Here is a 22,104-nt window from a genome sequence, read left to right as displayed (position 1 = left end):
GATTGGAAGCATGACCTTCTCGTCTATCTGTCGATATACTATTCGACTCCACATAGCACCACTGGGAAAACCCCAGCTGAACTGCTGTTCGGAAGGAACGCGCACTAAATTGCCAACTTTGGGAGATTTGAGCACTGAAGCACCACCGACCGAGCATGGAGATCGCGATCTGCGTGAAAAGGAGAAGGGTAAGGATGCAGAGAATCTTCGTCGTAGAGCAAAACCATCTAATCTCGGTGTTGGAGATGAGGTTCACATGAAGAACGTCCTTCCAGGAAATAAACTTACGCCTACATTCAACCCATCGGTTATGACAGTTACTGCGAAGCACGGCTCTCGTGTAACAGTTCAGAATGACGAAACTGGAAAGTCATACGACAAGAATTCCAGTCATCTAAAACGAGTAGCTATTAAGAATGGTGGTATAATGATTAAATCAGGATTAATTCTTTATTTCAATTTTCTAACAATATTGTTTGATTCACAGGTCAGGTAGACGATACCCAAATGGACCCTCAGCCCGTTCATTCTTCCCTGTAACTGAGAAAGCAGTTAAAATTGCACTTGCTTTACCATGGAAACATGCACGATTGAACGCTCGTTCAGCACATTACGTCGGGTGAAAACCTGGCTGAGGTCAACAATATTTGAACAGCGGTTGAGTGCTCTCTGCTTGCTGAGTGTTCATCGGCAGATGGTCAACAACAATCGTGAAAAGACACTGAACCGCTTCCGGAACGTTTGACGTTTGATGCCCGAAGATTTTATTGAGAATCTTGACTGTGTCTTCAATCTTCACGTCCTTGGGAAGCTTTGACCGGTTGTAGTTGAGATAGCGGCTGTGCGAATGAGTGTCCAGCTTCCGGAGAAGTAAACGTACATTCGCCGCATCATTCAGCTGGCCTCCATCGTTCTCGAAGAGGTCCTGGTAGCGGTTAAACAACAACGTCCGAACGTAACACCGTTTCCTTCGTCGAAGACAAACTCGATGATGTTCCACTCTAATGTTAAGGACAACTTTTCACTGGGTGCCTTGATGTAATAATCACTAAAGACTAGTATTTATTTCTATTTTTTCAAAACACACTAAAGTCGCTTTTTACGTGGGGGATACGTGCCGCTTAAAAAACGCGTAAACTCCGGAATCCGCGTGAAAAAACGCGTAAATTTCGAAATCCGCGTAAAAAAAACCGCGTAAATTCCGGAATCCACGTAAAAAAAGCCGCGTAAAAACAACCGCGTAAAAAGCGACCTTAGTGTACAATTTTTTTACTTCTAATATTTGGAAGAGCTTGCTTCCCCCCCCCCTATTTCAAATTCTGGCTACGCCCATGCATCCGACCACGCAAACCCGAGTTTTTCGCTAATGATTGACATTTTTAGCAGACTCGTTAACGAACCACATTCCGAACAATTACCTAAGCCTATTGACATAATTTCCAAGCTCCGCTTTCGCGTCAATGCGTGAAAAGAGTTCGATTACGTCAGTACCGACCGGGTCAGCTATTTCGATTTATCCCGAAATAGATACCTCACTTGTTCGTTATACATGGGCGGAACAACGGTAGAGAATCACGGGTGCCAACAACTTCCGAGCCTAGGCTTAGGAGTAGCCTGGCTACTGTACGGGTCGCTGTGTGCTACTCCATTCAGACACCCACAATGGGGCAATCCATAAATTGCACCCACCGGAGGAGCTCGCCGTGGTGCTCGACGACAGTCGCGAAATTGTTCGAACTTCTCGGTCTCGTCAGCGAGATCGAGAGTGTACTCGAGTGTTGTTGTTACTGTTTGGGTTGCTCCGTTCCGTTGATTGGCATGCGCCGGGAAGCTATTGTCATACCGTGGAGGCGAGTTGCAAACACTTCGGTACGTGCCTTTGTGCAACGGTACAAATTGAAAAGTTGTTGTTTTTTTTCTCGAGTTTGTTTTGGGGCGTTTCTAGTACATACAGTTAGACACCCGTAAGTAGATCGTGTGGTGTGGCGACATGGAAATTTGGAAACGATTCCCCTAAAGCGTCGCTGAAGTTTGCTCGATGAAATGGGCGGTTATTGTTTCTTAGTGCTCCAAGCTAGAGATCGCTAAAGTGTAATCAGCGCACACTTTAGAATGAAACGCCATTGTAGTCATAACAATGAATATTTTCATTAACCAATTTGCTGTGGAGCAAAAGTCAAAATGTGCTTCTAGTACGAGTACTTCACATTAAAAAGGTTTTTAAAAAGCTATGCTGTGCAACACAGATTCATCAACATGCTCCGAAATTCTTTCGATGGCTTTATTCTGTTAATAGACTGTTCCTAAAGCACGTGCTCTACTCTCCTTATCCATTGTGAACTTTAGGTTGTTGATCAACTAAAAATGTTAGCCGAAGAAAAAGTCTAGAAGCAGCCAACTGCAAAATACAGTAACATAGTATTCAAAATAGAGCATTTTTTCTATTGTACATGTTTTCTCTTTTGGCATGTTTTCTTCAATACAGCTGAATATGAAGTATAGAAAACTTTACTTGGACTTTATTACACAAAAGTCGCTTTGTATGCGGTCTTTTACACGAGAATTGAAGTATACGTGCTTATATATTTTAACAAATAATGAATTGCATATAAAAAGGGATAGATAACATCGCAAAACTGAACTGGCTGTACGACACAGCCTGAAGCTGAATTAGCTGCGGTTGCTGTCATCGTTAGTGTTGTTGACTTAGATATTTTCGATATCCCTCCTGCTATGGTTATTGCTAGTGTCAAGAAATTGGAAAGCTCCCACTCTCCTGGTCCCGATGGTGTTCTGGCTATTATTTTCTGTCGCTGCGCTACTGCTCTTACCGTGTACTTCAATCGAATTTTTATCAAATCGTTTGGGCAACAAAAGTTTCCAGCGCTGTGGAAATAATTCTTCATATGTCCAATATACGTAAGGAATTATAGAGAAATAACTATGGCCATCTTCCGGATCTAAACCCTCCGAAATCATCGTCCACAGTGTGATTCTAAACAGCACAAAAACTATATATCAATTGATCAGCATGATTTTCAGTTCGGTTCGCTTAGCGTCAACCAACTTGATCGAATTCACAAGTACCTGTATTTTACAGATGGAAGCTGGATCGCAAATTGACGCTGTGTATACAGATATTTAAGCCGCTTTTGACACAGTAGATCATTGAATACTTTTACGTTAGCTTTCTAAACTTGGTATTTCTGACAGGCTGAGCTCGTATCTTTTAACGTGTGAGGAAAAAAATCTGAACAACTTTTAAATGGGTGTACGATTTGGAAGTGCTGCAAAAATCGAAAAATCCTTTTCCACAAAATGAAGATTCACTTTTACATAACTGGTAATACAACGATTCGATTCCGCCAAGTGACGCTTAGTTGGGAAAAAGGCGTGGTCGGAAGAAGATCGTCGTTAATTGATTTGCATTTTTTGTGAGCGAAATTAAGAAAAATCTGAAAGTGAAGTATTCCGCTATTCTAAACAACTTAGATATAAAAAAAAAAAATTATATACATTATTGACAAACTTTTCGAGAATGGAAATACCTTCAAAAGAAAATCTGGTTCCGGACGAAAATGCACTTTACAAGAGAGCAAAGTTCGAGGGAAGTTGAGGGCGGAAACGCCTGGTCGGTCGGCGCAATCATATCGTGAGCTGGCAATAAATATCCGATTGATTCAAAAACGGTGAACAAATATCTGCATGGAATGGGTTTAAAACTTTAAATCAAACTATGCTAATGCAACTTTAGCGTATTTGCGGCAAGGCAATATCGGGTTTATTCCGAAAGGATACAATCCTTAAAATGTGCCACAGCTGCAGTCTATTGAAACTTTCTGAGCAAATTTGAAGCGAATGGTCTACCATAAAGGTTACAGCGCAAAAAACGTCGATTGTTTGATAGAAAAATCAAGAAGGAGCTCAATATAATTGAAACATCCGGAATTCAAAAAACTATAAAGCAAGTATCCCAGAGGATCAGGAAATCAGCGCGATGTGGAGCTGAATTTTTCCTATGTGGTTTGTAAATGAGATACATTACTTGAATAAACAAACAAGTCGGGATATTTCGGCTCAGCGGTTTTTAATTCTAGAACCAATTATTTAATTTTGTCCAACGTTCCGACACCGGTTGGTATCTTCATCAGGGAAAAATATCTAATTGTTCTTTGTCCTGTGGCTTTTCAAAGCATATAACTTTTTGGTATAGTTCGCAAACGCAACCGTTAGAACAACCACAGACTTTTGAATACAACAGAAATTAAACACCACAAGCATCAATGTTAACACATTTCCAGCTTACATAAACAAACAAGTATAGAAAAATAAGTTGCGCAAGATTTTAATTTGGAATTGAAAGTTTGTTCGGCTTTTGTTCCTCATACGTTAGGCCGCTCCTTACGTATTAAGCTTGATTCAACAGTTTTGCGGACGTTTAGCATCACTCCTGGAGTCTCTCAGGGCAGTAATCTGGGCCCACTGCTTTATACTTAAATGACATTGCCATTCAGCAGGGTGCCGGGTGCGTATTGATCTATGTCGACGATCTGAATATCTAGCTTGTTGAGAGTTTGTCCAGGACTGCCACCACCTGCGAGCACTGTTGGACACGTTTGCTGACTGGTGTAACAGAAACAAGCTCACAATAAGCATCGCTAAATGTGTTGTCATAGCAGTCTATCGTTGTTATGTACCCATTTCATTTCATTACCAGATAAATGGATGTGTTCTCGAACGCGTAGATCAGATCAACGATCTTGGAGTTGGATCATAACCTCACTTTCGATCAACAGTAATCTGATGTCATATCCAAAGCCTCGAAACAACTTAGTTCCACAACCATAATTGCTCGAGACTTTACTGACCCCCACTGCACAGTGATCAAATAAGGCAAAAAGTAGAACCTAATTCCATAGCGCCTTTTACCTTCATCCTAGCTTAAAAGTGTCTTCAGAACAATTGTTTGTATGAATGCCCCGCATAATTGCAAATTGTCAAAAAGTATGAAAAGTTTACTATACTAAAAATAAAAAAATCAACTTTTTTGTGTTTTGTGTTGTTTCCGGTACAAAGTTATAAAGTATGTAACATGGAACCAACTTAAAATTTAGTTTTTTGTACTTAACTCTTGTAAGTTACATTTTACACGAAAGTATTGTTCAGAGGAATTGTTAGGGCATACAAAACACACATTTTTGCCAAAGGTCATATATCTCCAGAACTTTTCCTTACAAAGCTATATCATATTTTAGCTTATTTTTTCGATAACTTCAAGAACGTATAGGTTAAAAGGGGCAAGTGGAATCGTGATGTCAATACTTTTTCTTGAAGTTGAGCTGAAGTACTTTAAACTCCTTTAAGTTCCATTTGTCCCAATCCATCGATATTAGAGTACGGCGAGAATATGTTACAGTAGGTTTTCATATATCCAAAATACTAACTTTTTTGTGTTAAGAGATAGAGGAATGGTTAATTCGGCAAAGTTTTAGAACGTACAAAAATATGAATCTTTGCTAAACAAACAAAATTCCTATCTTCATTGGGTACAGAGTCACAGAGTATTCTCTGTAGAAGTTACTTAAAAGTTAATTTTTTGCACTTAACTTTTGTTAGCTACATTTTACAAGAAAACGTTGTTGTAAAGAAGCATTTGAGCATACAAAACACACGTTTTTGTTGAAGGCCACACATCTCCAGGCCTTTTCCTTACAAAGTTATAGCTGATTTTAGCTTATTTTCTCGATAACTTTCTTAAAGTTATCGATAACTTTCTAACTTTCAGATGAATCTAGTAAAATACAAATACATACTTGTCATAGCTGGTCTCGATCAACCGTATCATACGCTGCTTTGAAGTCCACGAAGACGTGATGTGTGGGCATTTTGTGCTCTGAAGGATTTGCCAGCATGTGAAGATTTGATCCGGAGTAGCTCGTGTTCGCTTGAAGCCCGCTTGGCCCGCCCAACAAATCATTTTGTTAGAGGAGAAAGACGGCAGAATAGAATCTAAGAGAGGATTTTGTATGTAGGCGGCATTGGTCAACGTTATGCCACGGTAGTTGGTAGCCGATCGCCCTGTCTCTAGATGGGGCATACAACTCCTTGCATCCTCTCTTTTTATAAGAGCGGCGTCGAATGTTCTTCAGTGACTCAATTTTCCGTTTGATCGTCGGGATATCAGAAACTGGGCATTCCAAGGTTAACTTCCTTTATGCCTCTATCCGTTACGCTGTAATTGAGGTGCTCATCGTAAAACTTTCTCCACCTGTCGACCATGGAGCGCGAGCACTCGGGATCAGGTTTTCTTCCTCGTCGCTACACATATCAAGACTCGATGTTTAGCCCTAACGGGATTGATTCACCTTCTCGTAAAATTTGCAGGAGTCATTAGCCCGAAATGGTTGCTCCAGCTCTTCGCGATCTCTCTCCTCCTGCTGGCGTTTCTGTCTCCCCAGAATCGTGGTCAACTCATTTCGAGCTCGTCGATTTTTGGCTGCGTTCTCTCTCGTGGCGATGCTCAGAAAGCTTTTGTAGGTTGGTTTTTCCATATTTCTTGATGTCTCGTGGCGAGCAGCTTCCATATGTGACTTCCAACTGCACGTAGTATGATTTCATCTCGTCAGTCCTTTTTCGTGCAAACAGTGCACGTTGATGATGCTGTTGTAGAAGAAACGACCTTTATTTCTCAACAAACACATCCTGTCGCCTTCTAGTTGATTACGCGATCTTGTGCATTCTGCCCAGCAAACAAAAACCTGTTTTCAGCTCGTTGGATGCTACAACGCTCTGGTAGAACTGAGCCTTGTCGCCACAGGCCCTCCACACCTTCTCACGTTTGCGACGGATATCCTGTTGAGCTATTTCCCAGATGGTCTCGAGGTACGATGCTGGCCCAACAAGCCAATCGTCGTAAATTCGAGTCTCGGTTCGGGAGAGACTGTTAGTGTCAGTAGGACTGTTGCGTTAGCCCCGCAATTGTCCTGTTCACTAGAACGATTGGCTGCGTAGTCTGTGTATAACAAACAGAAGGTGAAGTTCTGAATCGGAATGTAGCATCAAGGCTTTGCTTTGCTTATCCTGTTAAGCTACGATGCCGAATTGGTGGGATGATGTCGAATTTGTGGGGTTCAAAACGCAGACAAAATTATCATTTTTATATGACTTTCGAATACTTACTGAATCACAATGGTCAACACAGGTTTTGCCCTATAACTCAAATTGGAAAAAGTGAAAGATTATTTATTTATTTGACATTCCGTCATTATGCCCTAATTGACAAAGTTTCTCTAATTTTTTCGGTTATTGGCTACCGCTCTCCAATCCTTAGGACACTCCCCGCCAGACCCCGCACCAGCTGGTCTACCCATCTTACCCGCTGCGTCCCTGGTCGTCTTCTTCCTTCCAGATTCGAGGCAAACACCATTTTCGCAGGGTAATTGGTCGGCGTGCGACCAGACCGAGCCAAGCGCCATTTTCTTTAAAATTGAGTTATTAGCACCAGTGGATGTGCAAACTAATAATCTATGTTCCATTAAAGAATAAAATCATTTGAACAGTTCATAGGCGTGTTATAATAAAAAATCTCTGTAGCACTTTGTGAAAAGAACGAAATTGCGTTCGACAAGAGTGAACCGTAAACACAGACATGGCATCTGAAGAAAGTGATTGTTTATGATTTAAACGCAAATTTTGCGATTTATTTTAACCAGTAACTGATTTCTCCGCTCCGGACAGCTCGGTAATATGACTGTCGTCAGAATTAGATAAATGAACAGCCAGGTGGTTTTTGTAGAGCCAAACTTCGTTTCAATGGGCACATCATTTTTTTTTTTTCAAGATCTTGTTGAACCAGACCCTGTCCTGACGTTTGTTACAAGAAAAAATTTAATTTTATTAGAGAAATATCGAATGAAGATAAAACGCGTTTTATCTTCATTCGATATTTCTCTAATAAAATTAAATTTTTTCTTGTAACAAACGTCAGGACAGGGTTAATATACGTTAAATCAATAAAATAAGACAATACCCGCTTCAAAATATCAGAGCATTTCATATTGATACTATCTTAACACTTACCACTTGGTGCGCTTTGGAACCAGGAAATAGAGCAACAGAAATAAAGCTTTGCGTGTCTATCAGCTGTATAATTTTTGATGCAGATTGGACTGAGAGTTAAAGCAGCGTTGATATCTATGTATTACGTTTGACTAGTGAGAAAAATTAGCTTGTTTAATAGTCAAGTTGATACGTTGTAGTAAATACGTTGGACCAGACCGAACTGAAGCCCATTTTTTAAAATTTTTGTTCGACCAGAGTGAACTGAGTGCATAAGTGTCAAAAATAAAAACCAAATATTTGACCAATTATTGCTATTTTTCGTGTATTTATGATAACAGGACATTCATTAAGCCCTGTTCATTACGTGTTAGCATTGAATTAATGATAAGTTCCAACACGATTTATTTATGGGTGGTCAAACTTCAATTGCTAATTACTCAAAACAATGTGTTTGGCGCTTGGCTCGGTCTGGTCGCACGCCGACCAATTGTCCTACATTCTTGCAACATGCCTTGTCCAGCATATCCGTCCAGCTTTTGTCACCTTTTGAATACTAGGTTCGCCGTAGAGTTGCGCGAGCTAACGGTCCAGCCTCCGCCTTCATATCCTGTTCTCCGGCACGCAGCCAAAGATCGTCCTTAGTACCCGTCGTTCGAAAACTCCGAGCACAGGTTACACTTCGTACGGGGGCTTAGTCTGTTCGACCGCAATTGCTTCTAGAGCCCATAGTAGGCACGACTTACGCTGATAATATGCCTCCGGTTCTCACGGCTGGTATTCATTATCCTCAGTTACCAGTGAACCGAGATAGACAAACTCGTCGTCAGGCATGGGGAAAACACAGCAAACCAAAGCGCGTGGGGCCCATCTGCTAACAAACACACCACGCAGGGCTATTCGTATTACCCTCCGTCGCTAGCTAACGACAAAACACTGGAGAGCCATTCGTGAACACGCAAGCCGAGGGTTTTTTAACTTCGGCACATGAGGCAACCGAGGGCTCGCGGTTTCGGGGAACACCCAAGCATTGGTCGCCACGACGAGATCGACAATGGTATAACATTGGAAAGCTTGACGGTAGTCAACGCATACAGCCACCTGTAATATTTTTTTCATATGTACTTTTGTAAACATGATGCGTTTGAGAAAACACGTGTTAGCTAGCAAGCTTCCGAGGGCTCACGAATTCGGGAACACTCGGGCATGTGTTTGCCGAAGCTTCTGAAGGGCAGTTTTATTTAAAACACTGTGGGTTTCGGTTTTGTATAAGCACTAAAGGGCAATGAAAAAACCCTCCGTGGCATCGCCCAAAACACACACGCAAGTGGTGTGGTGGGTTTGGACATGCCTGCTCGTCGGCTATCTCAAACTCATCGCCGTCGATCGTAAAGCTACTACCTACGTGCTGTCGGTCGGCTTCGGTTTCGTGCTTCGTTCTAGACGTATTTATCTGCAACCCAATCTTCGTTGCTTCCTGTTTTAGTCTGGTGTACTGTTCTTCCACCGCCGCAGTTGTTCTGTCGACAATGTCCATGTCATCAGCAAAGCAAACGATTTTACTGAATTTGTTGAATATCGTTCCCCGCGTGTTGATGTCCGCTGGACTCATTATACGCTGTAGCGCAAATAATGAATAGCAGGCAGGAGAGACCATCACACTGTCAACGCCTCTTGCGGGATTCAAACGGACCCGACAATCCACCCGGAAAGCCGTTTTTGTCCATGACCTTCCATAGCTCTTTTCGGTCGGTAGTGCCATACGCGTTTTTGAAGTATTCACGGCATTTCTGATGGATCTGCCATATGGTGAAGATTCGGTCCGTAGTAGACTGTTCTTCCACGAAGCCGGCATGATAACTTCTCACAAAGCTGTTGGCTAGCGGTGAGAGTCGGCGAAATATGATTTGGGAAAGCACTTTGTAGGCGGCATTCAGGACGGTGATCGCACGCCTACCGTTGGGGCTGGTGTGGAGTCCTGACATTCCATCTTTAGCGGCGGACCGAACGGATGGTTGAAGCTCTGCTCAAGATCCTGTCTGCGTGACGGTCCGGGGAGTGCAGAGTACACTTCGTGAGAGGCCAAACACACAAAGAGATAAGCGGGAATCGAATGAAAAGAGGGAGAGTAGATTAGTGACTCTCAAATATGGTATTCACCTGCAACAGAGGGTGACCCCGAAAAAGGCGGGATATCAACTCACTAGAGATAACTTTACATAGAAGAGTAGGGAATGCCTGACAGCTGGCACGTCTGCTACGCTTGTCGCATCGACGGGATCGCCTTCTCCGCGGTCATGTTCCTCGGTCTGGGCGCCATTCAGGTGTTCATTGAAGTATTGCGTCCACCTTTCGGTCACCTCACGATCGTCCGTCAGAATATTACCATCCCGGCACATTTCGGCTCGCAGCACAAAGTCTCTGCGGGATGCGTTGAGAACCAACAAGAAAGATTTTGATATACTGCAGTATTAAAAAGAAAACACTTTATTGAAATCAATAACAGTGACAATTTATACTTCGAGCTTTGATTAAGGCAAAATTTGATTAAGGAAAAATTTGATTGATCTTGATTAAGCAAAATAGACGGTGTAGCAAGCAAAGCGGTCAGTTCGTTCTGTAATTGGTTCAAAAGGGTTAGTGGGAAATAAGGACGCTATCCTTAATCTGCTACCTCTGCATGAATTTGTGCAACTAAAAGCGGAAAGAATTGCTTTGCGGCTCAAACGTCTCGAAAATGTCTTACTTCAAGAGAGGGTCAGTGCTGAGTATGAACGGAGACTGGATGAAACATATGGATAACTGCGATATTCCCTATAAGGGAACAACCCGATGGTTACGGGTCGGGTTCAGGTTTGACCATCTCTACTACACAGGACAAATAACCAGGCACTGTCCAAGGAAATATCATCTAAAGAACGTTGGTCGGGTTCAGGATGATAACTGTCGCTTTTGTAGCATGGAAAGTGAAACCTCGGAACATGTGCTATGCAGCTGTGGTGCATTATACATGAACAGAATCAAGTTTCCCAACAAGGGTTGCTTACAACCTAGTGTAATTTGGTCGGCTAGGCTCGGCTAGGTCGGGGTTTAGGCAACTGGTCATTACTTGATCAATAGTCCTATATATCACGCATAGTAAGGTACTACTAAAGAAGCCTAATTCCTCAACAGACAAAACCCTTATCTTTATAAAATTATGTCAGAAACAAAATTCGCTTATTGAAATTTCTTATGTTTTTTTCTTATGATGTGCATTTTCCTGAAAAAAAAGAATACAATTACGACCGTATTTGGCACGAAAATAATCTTATATTGTTGTGACAAATTTGAATAACTGGGATTGCTTTTTAGAATTTCCACCAAACATGAAATTACAGTGCAACAGTGCACAGTTTTATTTTCTCTGAAACCTGGTATACAGTAAAGTCGTTTTTTATGCAGGGGATACATGCCGCGTGAAAAAAACCGCGTAAATTCCGGAATCCGCGTAAAAAAACCGCGTAAATTCCGGAGTCCACGTAAAAAGCCGCGTAAGAAGAAACCCGCGTAAAAAGCGACCTTAGTGTATACTGAATTTTAATGAATCTCTCGCAACAAATTTGTATACTAACCTTGATCCTACGGTGCATGAAAATATAGGCCAATCAACGTTCAACGTTCAACGTTCAACGTGCGTTCTAGTTCTGCATGAAGTTTTGATTATAAAATTTTCTTCCGTCTAGCTTATATTAGCGTAATAAGGGCAAATTGTGAGTTTATGTGCTGCTAAGTAGTGCCGAAGAAGGCCAGTAGAGCGTTTTGAGAAAGATAAAAGATTATTTCTTTAATTTTATTTGTTTGCTCTCGAGTGATGCGCACCGACAGATTACAATTTCACAGGGCGAGAGAGCGAATGAGGAGCTGAGATCCACCCTACTGGTGGATAGACAAGCCATGCAATAAGATGCCCATAAAAAATTATGACTTCTATAATTTTCAATTAGATTCAATCTGTGAAACCAATCTTTCGCAGACCTTTTCGCGCAATCAACTCGTGGGAACTAACTAATATGCACCTAGTTAAAGGTGGTTCACGTGTGCGATGTTTCTGGAAAAAATCGACCTCGTTTTGTGAAAGTTCTGCATCTGCTAGATGTGGATCATTTTCACTATTTTTAATTATTTTCAGTACTTGATTATACTTTCACTGTTAATGTCGTGTTATTTTTGTTTTTAAACATTTTTATTTTACTTTTTTGATATTTACCACCCATATAAAGGTTCTGCTTACTACCGTAGGTTCAAGGATGAAGGTTATCACCCGCGTTCGTTTTTTTCGCAACCCGATAGCTCATTGAATAACCACAGTTCTGAACAATTATGTATGACGAATTTGAAGTTCACAAGTAGTACTACCACATTGTCGAAGAGAGTATTGCTCGTACTCAAACACCGGAGCTGTAAGAGGACACTCTGGCAAATTATCGTGATAATTATCACGATCGCGATAATTATCGCAATAATTTTCTCAAATCTGCTCTCACGGCCCCGGTGTTTGAGTACGAGCAATACTCTCTTCGACAAAGTTGTAGTACTACATGAGGACTCCAAGTTCGTCATACAAAGTTGTTCAAAAATGTACATATCAAATGAGCTATCGGCTTGCGAAAAAATGAGCGTGAGTGAAATTTCCATACTGTAGGTTTATTAAAGTATTACTCAGTATCAGTCAGTATCAGTCAGTATCAGCATCATTATCGGGTCGAAATCGAAATCAAAAACGACACCTACACAGAACAGAGCAGCTCCACGCACAAAGTAGGTATGTCAGTCTATGCCAGCGGTTCTCAACCTGGGGTACGCGTACTTCTTGGAGTACGCGTAAGCCTTAGGGGGGTACGCGAAAGTAAAATCAGTAATGGCGGACAAAGCAATTTTTCTTTATAATACTTATATGTTGTTCAAACTTGCTTTTAAAACATGACTGTAGCTATCAAACGAACCATTGTTCAATTTGAACCCTGAACTAGACTACCACATCATGATCTACCACTACTCTCTTCCACTCTGCGAGAACATTTAAAACCAGGGGGTAGAATTAATTTGGAAGCCAAGGGGTACGCGGACAGAAGAAGGCTGAGATTCGCTGGTGTATGGGAAAAAATATAGGTACTCGGTTGACAAAAATACCAATATTTTACTCAAAAAATGAGAATAGATTCTTATGCAATAGGCGGAGTTAAATTTTGTATTGATCGGCTTTACATTCAGTCATTGCAGGGTGATGATTATCGTGAATAAAATTTCAATTCATTCTCTAACATACATTTTCATACTCTTCCTCTTCAAATCTGCCATATGCTGAGGCAGACTTCAAAACCAGCAGAAATATAAGTCCTATAACGCAAATTTTATTCCCCAATTTGCATAATCAACGACCGGAAAAGGACAAGTCATTCCAATGCACAATGCCCGTTCCTGTTACGTAATCCACCGACTGGAACCTCCACCACGCGATGAGCTGTCAACTGTCAACATTGTTATTAAATTTCATTATGTCTATCCTCTGTTGTTATATTTGTTACCCATGTTAAAGAAAGACGAAGACTAGACTACACACTTCACACAACGCGATCGCATTCGTGACTTATGACGAGTAGGTACGTACTCGACAAGCTCGCGTGATCGTTTGCTTCTTGAAGAGAGACGATTGCATATTGTTATTGTCGTGAGCGCACACTCGAAACAGCGCTTATTGTGCCACCCCCAGCAGAGCAGTAGCTAACAAACGCCGGAACTTTAAATTTGACTTAATTTAGCAAAACTGTAAATAAGTCAAGCAGCTTATGTGTCGGCGTAAAACGAAGAAACTAGTAAAACAAGCTAAAAACGCAGCATAATTCACTGTTTTTTTGTTGCTGCTCTTGATGCTGCTTGCAATTGAAAATCTGTTGTGCTTTGGGTTGCTCTTTAATGAGAAAATAATGTTCATTTAAGTAGGAAAACAATGGATAAGTGGGGAGGTGCCAGAGCGGTGGGACGTTTAAAAAAATGGAAAACTCGTCTATAGAAAGGGGCGTGCTTTTTTTTTGTTTTCTGTGAGTAATCTGATTATATTTTGCTTGCGTTGATCGTCGAAAGCGAAACAAGCAATTATACGTCGAAATTGGGATTCGAGATTGATGAATTTACTCGCGTGCTTTGCAATTTTTTTTTTCTAGTTTATGGATCTCAACTAGACAAATTGTTCCATTGATATACTGTAAATGACCGTAACAATCTGGTGAAAAGGTATATTTTATGGTTGCTAATCGGTGGGTATGTGAGGATTCAGCGAAATTAGTTTTATCTTTGATCAAATTTCTACTCCTAACTTTTTGCAACAATTTCGTGCCATAACAAGTCATAAAAAGTTGCGTTATTGGCACATAATTATAACATTTTGAATAGTGTTTAGGGAAAATACTTAATACATTTTTAGTGGTAATACCATATTGAAGCACGACAACAAAATAAATTAAATTTATCTGGAAATTGTTAAAACGAAAACCAACAATTGGACGTTGGACCTACTTGTTTTTTTTATGTCTGAACATTTTTCCTACTGTCATAAACAAAATCCTATTACATTTTCACTTTTTCCTTCACTCAGGCCTGTTTATGCGACCGGACGAGGCTAACCTGTACACCACCCTGGAGCAGACAATGAGCAGCAATCCGAACGTGTACTTCCAGCGAGGCGGCGGTGTCCATCCGGGCATGATGTACTGAAATTGTGGCGAAAGATCCTAGATTCCTACTGAACAAGTAGACGAAGATAAAACGAATAAGAATAGTACGAACAGAGCAACACTACTAGCGATTTCATAACGAAGAGAGAAAAAAATCAACCCGAAATCTGACGTATCGAGTCTTCGTCCGGAACCACGGGAAAGTAGTACTAGTTTTGAATCGCTGCCTGCTTGGATCCAGAGGGACCATTACCAACTGCATAGAAACAGATTAAAGAATAAAAACAAGTGATTTTAGATGGTAAGATTAGGAGCACACGGTAGCTGCTTGTCGTAACGTAGATAGATTAATTACCGTAAGAAAGGATGAGTTGCAGCACCAGGCGGAAACGAGCGAACGATAGTTTCATGGTTAATTCACGTTGCTAGAAAGGATCACATATATACGCTGCAATCATTACACGACTCCTTTAGGACTTGTATTTTCACTTCATTAGAAATTAGTAAGTATCGATGCATTAACGAAATTTCTTTTATTAATATGTATTTTCATTTCAGAGCAATCGCGAAAAAGTGATATCTCCACGCAGTACATTAACAAGAAGACAGACACACGCACACCCGCAACGTTTTGGTGTGAACCAATTTAGTTAATAATGATGAAACCTAGCACGAGGCAAATTCAGCATCCAGCATTCATCCCCCTCCATTTACGGTGCGGTGCGGAAGTAGAAAAAAAACGTAAGCAGTGGAAGGTTTTTGTTCTTGAATTACTGAACAAACTGCCAGCCTAGAGGCTGGGCTTTAATTTTATAACCATAATGTTACTGGTAGACACTGTACAATTAAAATTTGCCGCCTACTTAGTATCGGTAATTTATTGCCAAGAACGGCACCACTCGCCGTGTCGAAATTTTAGTTGGGTTGAACCGAGATTTACAAAAATATATGACATCTGTCATTTTTCCAAACCAAGCTCTCAGTGGTGCCGTTTTCGGCAATAAATTACCGAGTTTCAGCAGTCAATTTAGGTGTGTGAGCTGCGGTGTTCTTCAATGTGGTGACGACAGGCATATTGGCTTCCTTAAATTGTGCAGTGGAGGGCAAAATTTGAATGCAAACTTTCCATTTTCCATGATTGTGAGTTTGCGACTGTTTTTCTCTAGAAAAATAAAACGGTGCTTTGCTATGCTTTGCATACTTTTCACTAGAAGTAATAAAGCTGCGTTCAACCAAAGATGACTAGAACAAGATACCTGACTTCCAGTTTTTTCATACATTTTGCCCACGACACCTTCACAACGGTTAGTGCTGCCATCTGATGTCTTAAATGCGAATAAAACTGTGGTTATTAGCAAAATCGATTTATCGTGCATAATCCGCCAGATGAAAATAAAAACTAGATGGCAGCACCGTGCAAGGATATTGAAAATTGGATGGCAGGACAGGAAAAAAAGTGCTTCACCTTTCGCCACCTTGCCGTCATCATCAAATTACCAGTATACAAATGAGTTCGACTTTCGTTCACGCGCAGCGACATTCATGCTCGCTGGATACTGGAAGAGTCAACTTGTACTAGTCATCTTTGGTTCAACACACAGTTTTTAATGTTTCTTTTCATCCCAACAAAAGAACGAACATGTCATTTATTTTTGTAAAATATTTTTTTAAGTTTCAGGTTATGCTTTCAAATGGTTTAATAATCAAAATTTTTCTCAACAGAAATGTCGAAATGTCAAAATCTAATAATATAAACGAAAAATGTTTATAGACGAATTGTTCTAAATAATTTCAGTTTTCCACTGCACTGTCACGTTGACAAGCTCAGTCAGCAACTGTCCTAGTTTATACGAACCAATTGTCAATGACGGTCAACAAATTTCGCCCCCAAGGTACACCAGAAAGTTCTCATTCAAATGAAACTTGTTGCCTATAAAATGCAATGGAAAAAAAATAAAACAATACCAGCTTATTCGGTCACGGTAGTGGGCTCAAGTGAGCTTAGGAACAAAACAGTAAAATAGTTATAGAAAGTTTTGGCTTAAAAAAGGGCCTACCGATAAGCTAAGCTAGGGTATCTGAACAATTTAAATAAATCAATAATTTTACGATGCTGCACTTCATCACCTTCATCACATCGACAACCGAACCTTTCATTATCATTAGCAATTAGATGGAAAAGAAAACAGAGAACTGTACGAGTTACGTTTAGTGTTCATTAAGACGAATCGACTTGTTTATAGACAATCAACACACACACGCACATAGAATGATTCCTAGACGTAAGAAGAAAGCGTACTGCTAGTGTTTAGAATAGCGACGCAACCCTAGAAGAATAAGAAACCTGTTCAAATGATCGGCATAATCTAAGATAAAAACACTCTCTGTGAATGAATTTATTGAAACTAGACACGCCCTATCGCGCGTACTTTTTTTGCCAAAACGGTTTAAGGTTTTTAACGTTAGAGAAAAACAATCGAACTGTATTGCGCACTGCCTTCCAGTTGTGCTATCTTACTTTGCTAGAGAAGAAAACAAACAAAAAACGGAAATGTTTGTGAAACATTTTTCCAGCTACAATATACTATTAGTCTTTTAACGTAGTCTTCATCGAACCACGCGAGAACCCTGTCCTCGAGAGTTACGAAAGTTTAGTTGATAAATCTATCCGTACTGCTAGCAATATATAAATAGTAGAAGCAAAAACGAAAAAACACCGGTTGGAAGAGCGCTACACTACTTAAGAGTAAGAGTGCATGTTTTCTGTAAATACTAGTGCTAAAATACTGAGACGAGTTATCAGTTGGAGCTACCTTTAAGATAAATAAATGGGAAAATAATAGCTGTAGTGTTTAACGTTGGTTGAGGAATAATTTGAAAGAAATTCCCAGTGACGCTTTCGGTGGAATGTTTTTGGTTCATCGCTAACTGGAAGCTAAAAATCAGTCTAGTAGCATTTTAAGTGTAGCTTCTTCAATGCACTTGAAGTGTTCCTTAAGGGCCCTATAAAGGGTGTTTCACTTCAAATCTGCACAGACAAAATTCAGTCTCAAAATTCGAGTTTTCATCCGATTGCTACCAAATCGTCAGGGAGTATGAAGACACATCAGGAGCTTGTTTTGGCAACATTCATTTTACCCGTATAACCAAACGCTCGAACCTTAGCGCCCAGCGATAAGCTTCTTCACGACTTCAGAATCGATCATTTTCAGTGTGTTAACCCATATCCTTTTCATTTCTTCGACATTCTCCACAACTTAAGGTCGTTTTAGAGGGCGTCCCTTCATAATAGCCCAGTACTTTTCGCTCGGCCGCAGTTCCGGAGTGTTTGAGGGATTCAGCTCTGTCGACACAAAATCGACTCCGTTCGCCTCCTTGGAGTAGTAGTGGCAGCATGTCAAATCCTGCCAGGAAAGGAAGGAGCCGCTTCTGGAAGCACTCTTTCAAATAGACTTGCCCATTCGCAGTGCTATCGGTGAAGAATTTTGGAGACCTTCTGCGTCCTGAGGTCCTCAGGAACAACCAAGTTATCCTTGGCCGTCACGTACAGGTTTCCAGGAATCTGCTTGAAGTCTGCCTTGATATAGTACGTCTCATCATCCATCACGCAACAGTGTAGCTTTGTCAACTTTTGATCGTACAGCTTCCGCGTACGACTTTTCGCGGTCGTATTTTGCTTCTCGGGTCGGTTTTGGGACTTCTGGACCTTAAACGAACGTAGTCCGGCTCGTGTGTTGATCCTCTGCACGAAAGACGCACTGATGAAATCCACGGACAGCATATAAACAATACTCATCAAACTATTTGTACGCAAAATGTCACTTAATTTTACCCAATTTATTATAAGTTAGAGCAATATCAGTATGTGCAGATTTAAAGTTGAACACCCTTTAACAACTGTGTAAATAATTTTCAGATTTTCAGATTTTCGCCTTAAACTGATTGAATATCTGACGATCGACTCAACATTAAATTTAAGGAATGTTTGAGAATCCTGAGATTTCTCATTTCTCCAAATTCGAGTTCTGGAAATCTAAGCAATATTGCAGTAGAATTGGACTTGTTTTATAAAAATAAATAACCTCTTTGTCTAAATCGTTTACAAAATTTTGCATAAATATAAAACACAAATTTTTTCAGGAATAGGCATCGAATTCGTGTTGAAAATATGAATTTATTTAAAATGAAAATTTCTAATATTCCATCCTGTACGTCTATGTTAGAAAGTTCGCATTAAAAAAAGCAGCAAAACCTCGAATTTACACAAAAAATGTTCCAATATCCAGGAAATTACGTAAAAAAAGCCTCGCAAATGAACACTGGAACAGGGATGGTATTCTATGTGATTTTTCGGGACTCGTGAGTAATCTACGTAGAAAACTGTATCCTACGTTTTCTACAGTAGAAAACCTCTTGCAAACAGAAACTCTCAAACACTCGAAACTTCACAGTATAAGTCATGAAATACCATTCGCTGCGTTGCTGTTTAGGTGTATTTAAGTAACGAGAGAATTAATATAACAAAAAAAAAAAGAAACACGAAGAAGCAAACAAGTGTTTTTCCGGACTATTCTGTAATTATGGCGAAACAAGCAATGATAAAGAAACTCAAAAAAGCAAACAAAGTTTTCACTTAATATTTTCAATCGTAATTCACGGTTCAACAACATATTTGTTGTTTTCCGATAATGCTAATGAAAGCAAAATCGCATAATATACGTCACATACAAAATCAGTGCAACAGCAAAGGCACATCCAAGGCCTGATTTCTGCAGAACTATGCTATCGCTGTCAAATCTTATATCTTTAGAGCGTACCCAACATCTCAATAGTTCATGGTTCCCCTGGCATATATATAAAAGCCCACCAAAAATTCCATACAACTCTTAACGGTTGCAGGAAGAATCCTTTACACCCTCGGGAAAAATAACTCTAATTAAGTAAGATTTGACGCATTTTCGTAATAAGTGAAACAACTCATAAACTGAGTAACTCCGTAAATACGCATAATTGAGAAACAAGGCGTTTTTAAAAATTGAGTACTTGTAACGCACTTTTTCCGTACAGTATTACTCGGTTTTGAGTTTAGTAATTATTCATTTTTGGGGTTCTGAATTGCTACTTAATTTAATTTAGGAATTTATATAAAGTTTCGAAGATAAAATTAAACATACCTGGGTTTGTTGTTTGTACTGGATAGAAAGCCCTAGAATATTTTGCAAACGGGAGGTATTTCTAATCCGAAAACTTATGAAACATATCAAAAACAAATTCAATCGATGGAGATTAAAAGCAACAATTTCAAATGTCAAATTCGTTCTCAAATCACACAAAACAATTATCACAAATAAAAATAAATAATATTTTTGAACTTAAATTTCGTTTATTCTTCATGTAATTCACCACAAAAATCTCTTTGCACGTTTTCGTAGAATACTTGTAGAATACTCTTTTATGGTTAGGTATTCTACCAGAGGTATTCTATGTAGATAACTCGTCGAAAACTACATGAGGTTTTCTACATGACATCCCTGCTGGAAACACATTTTATGTTGAGAGATATTAAATCATCATTCCCCTGAAGTTTGAAAGCAATCGTTTATTTTTCCTGTGTTCAAAACTGGCGACAGGAGAAACGTAAGAAATTATCGAGGTATAACAAGCTCATCTGCAGCGTCAAAGCTATTCGAAATTATCGTTGGTGCTGGGATTCGTAGGCAGTCAAACAGCTACATCTCTAATGTTTCTTGTATGGGAAATTTGTTACCACGCATCTGTTGGACTTCACCAGCACCTACACAGATTTGACACAGATCTACACAGATTTGAATTTATTGTTGGTCATACTGTCTTGTCTTGTCTTCAAGGTTAGTGCTGTGAATTAGGTCTTACCTGACTGGTTGTGAACTCCGTGTATCTTCAGGTTTCTGCAAACTAACCGGAATGCCTCAAGACAGCAACTTAGGTCCGTTGTTGTTTACTCTATTTTTCAACGACATTTCTTCAAAATTGCGTTTAGGTTGCGTTAACGTACCAAAATGCTCTGTTATGACGTTCCATCGCACGAAAACCCGATTTTGCTTGATTATCACGTTAAGGAGAGTTCCCTCCAAAAAGTTGAGAAAATAAATGACTTGGGAGTCGCACTGGATGCTGCTAACCGTGGCAGCTGCAGCTTCCTCTGAGCTATGTTCAATGATTATACCATCCAAAAGAAAAATGATTTGGTTGAGCAGAAGTAGCCTCTTAAATAGTCTATGTTGACGTTGTGAGAGGCCACGCCTGTTAGTAATTAGCTCCTTTTTGTTAGGTTTTGTCTTCTCTCTGTTTCGATCAAGGCATTAGGCCTTAAGTAAAATTTTCTTAAGTTTCCCAATACAACCTTGGTTGTTTTCAAAAATGATGAATGCTTCTTCATCCATCTTCAATTCTAAGTCCTGCAGTACACCAGCCAACCAGCTCCCTTATGATACCGTAGAGCTAAAGCGATCCGTACTCCGTTACCCTGGATGATGTGGAAACTGTCGTTTGCTTTTCGTTTGCCTAAGACAGATTTTCTATACATGCTATCCGATGCCCAGTTGGCGTCTGTATATCCGACCAGTGATTCAGCTTCAGCGTATTTCTTATGTTCTAGGCATTTAGTTTGAGTATCTTTTGGATAACAGACTAATCGTTTCGAGCGATGTAATCTAGACGGATCCTGTTGAAATTAGCCCGGGGAATCTACAGGAAAACACACGTACGGTCTGGTTTAAAGGATGATGTATATGATTGTTCCCAGCAGCAGGCTTCGGAAAAGACTGCGGTGTGAAACTGTACTGACGATTGTTCTCTCTTTCTACTCTACAGCCTCATGAATAAACTATTCAGCTTACACCAGCAACGAAGCTGCCTTATGCTACACACAACAGCTCATTCTTGTGCATGTATTGATGTCCTGTTGGTTAGGTCTGCACTGTTGACAGGCTGCTGATCGGCTGCGGCTGTCACCAATGATATTGACTCTCACTCCTTCTTTTCTCCTCTTTCTTAGGCCGATGCTATGATGAACTCGAAGTAAATCGTTTCATATATTTTCCCATTGTTGATTGTCCACCCGAGAAAAAAACGTGTTCCACACTGCTTTGCTTGCATAATAGCTTCGGACTTACCCTCGTAAATCATAATCATCTGACAGCCCGCCCGGATTTGTGCCGGAGGATTTCGCGCTGTAAAGGCTGTCATTAGTGACAGCTTGGAAGAATCAACATTCATAAGGAAATGAAAAATAACAGTCCGTTTGACATTGCATGTGTGCTGTCATCAGTCGCTGTCGGACTGTTTACCGAAC

The 22,104-nt window shown here is 40.2% G+C and overlaps 1 protein-coding gene across 2 annotated transcripts in view; it reads left to right on the top strand.

The window, feature by feature from the left end:
- LOC129722311 (uncharacterized) overlaps positions 1 to 17,613 on the top strand; it is a 207,193-nt gene extending 189,580 nt beyond the window's left edge. For both annotated transcript variants that reach the window (XM_055675661.1, XM_055675660.1), the window contains 2 exons: positions 14,693 to 15,274; positions 15,330 to 17,613. In XM_055675661.1, the coding sequence (XP_055531636.1) occupies positions 14,693 to 14,811 (119 nt within the window). In that variant the 3' untranslated portion in view covers positions 14,812 to 15,274; positions 15,330 to 17,613. The remainder of the gene's footprint in view (positions 1 to 14,692; positions 15,275 to 15,329) is intronic.
- The last annotated feature ends 4,491 nt before the right edge of the window (positions 17,614 to 22,104 follow it).

This window comes from Wyeomyia smithii, chromosome 2 (assembly GCF_029784165.1).
Source record: "Wyeomyia smithii strain HCP4-BCI-WySm-NY-G18 chromosome 2, ASM2978416v1, whole genome shotgun sequence".
Classification (NCBI taxonomy): Eukaryota; Metazoa; Arthropoda; class Insecta; order Diptera; family Culicidae; genus Wyeomyia; species Wyeomyia smithii.
Note: the sequence above shows the minus strand (reverse complement) of the source record. Positions and strands in the feature narration are given on the sequence as shown.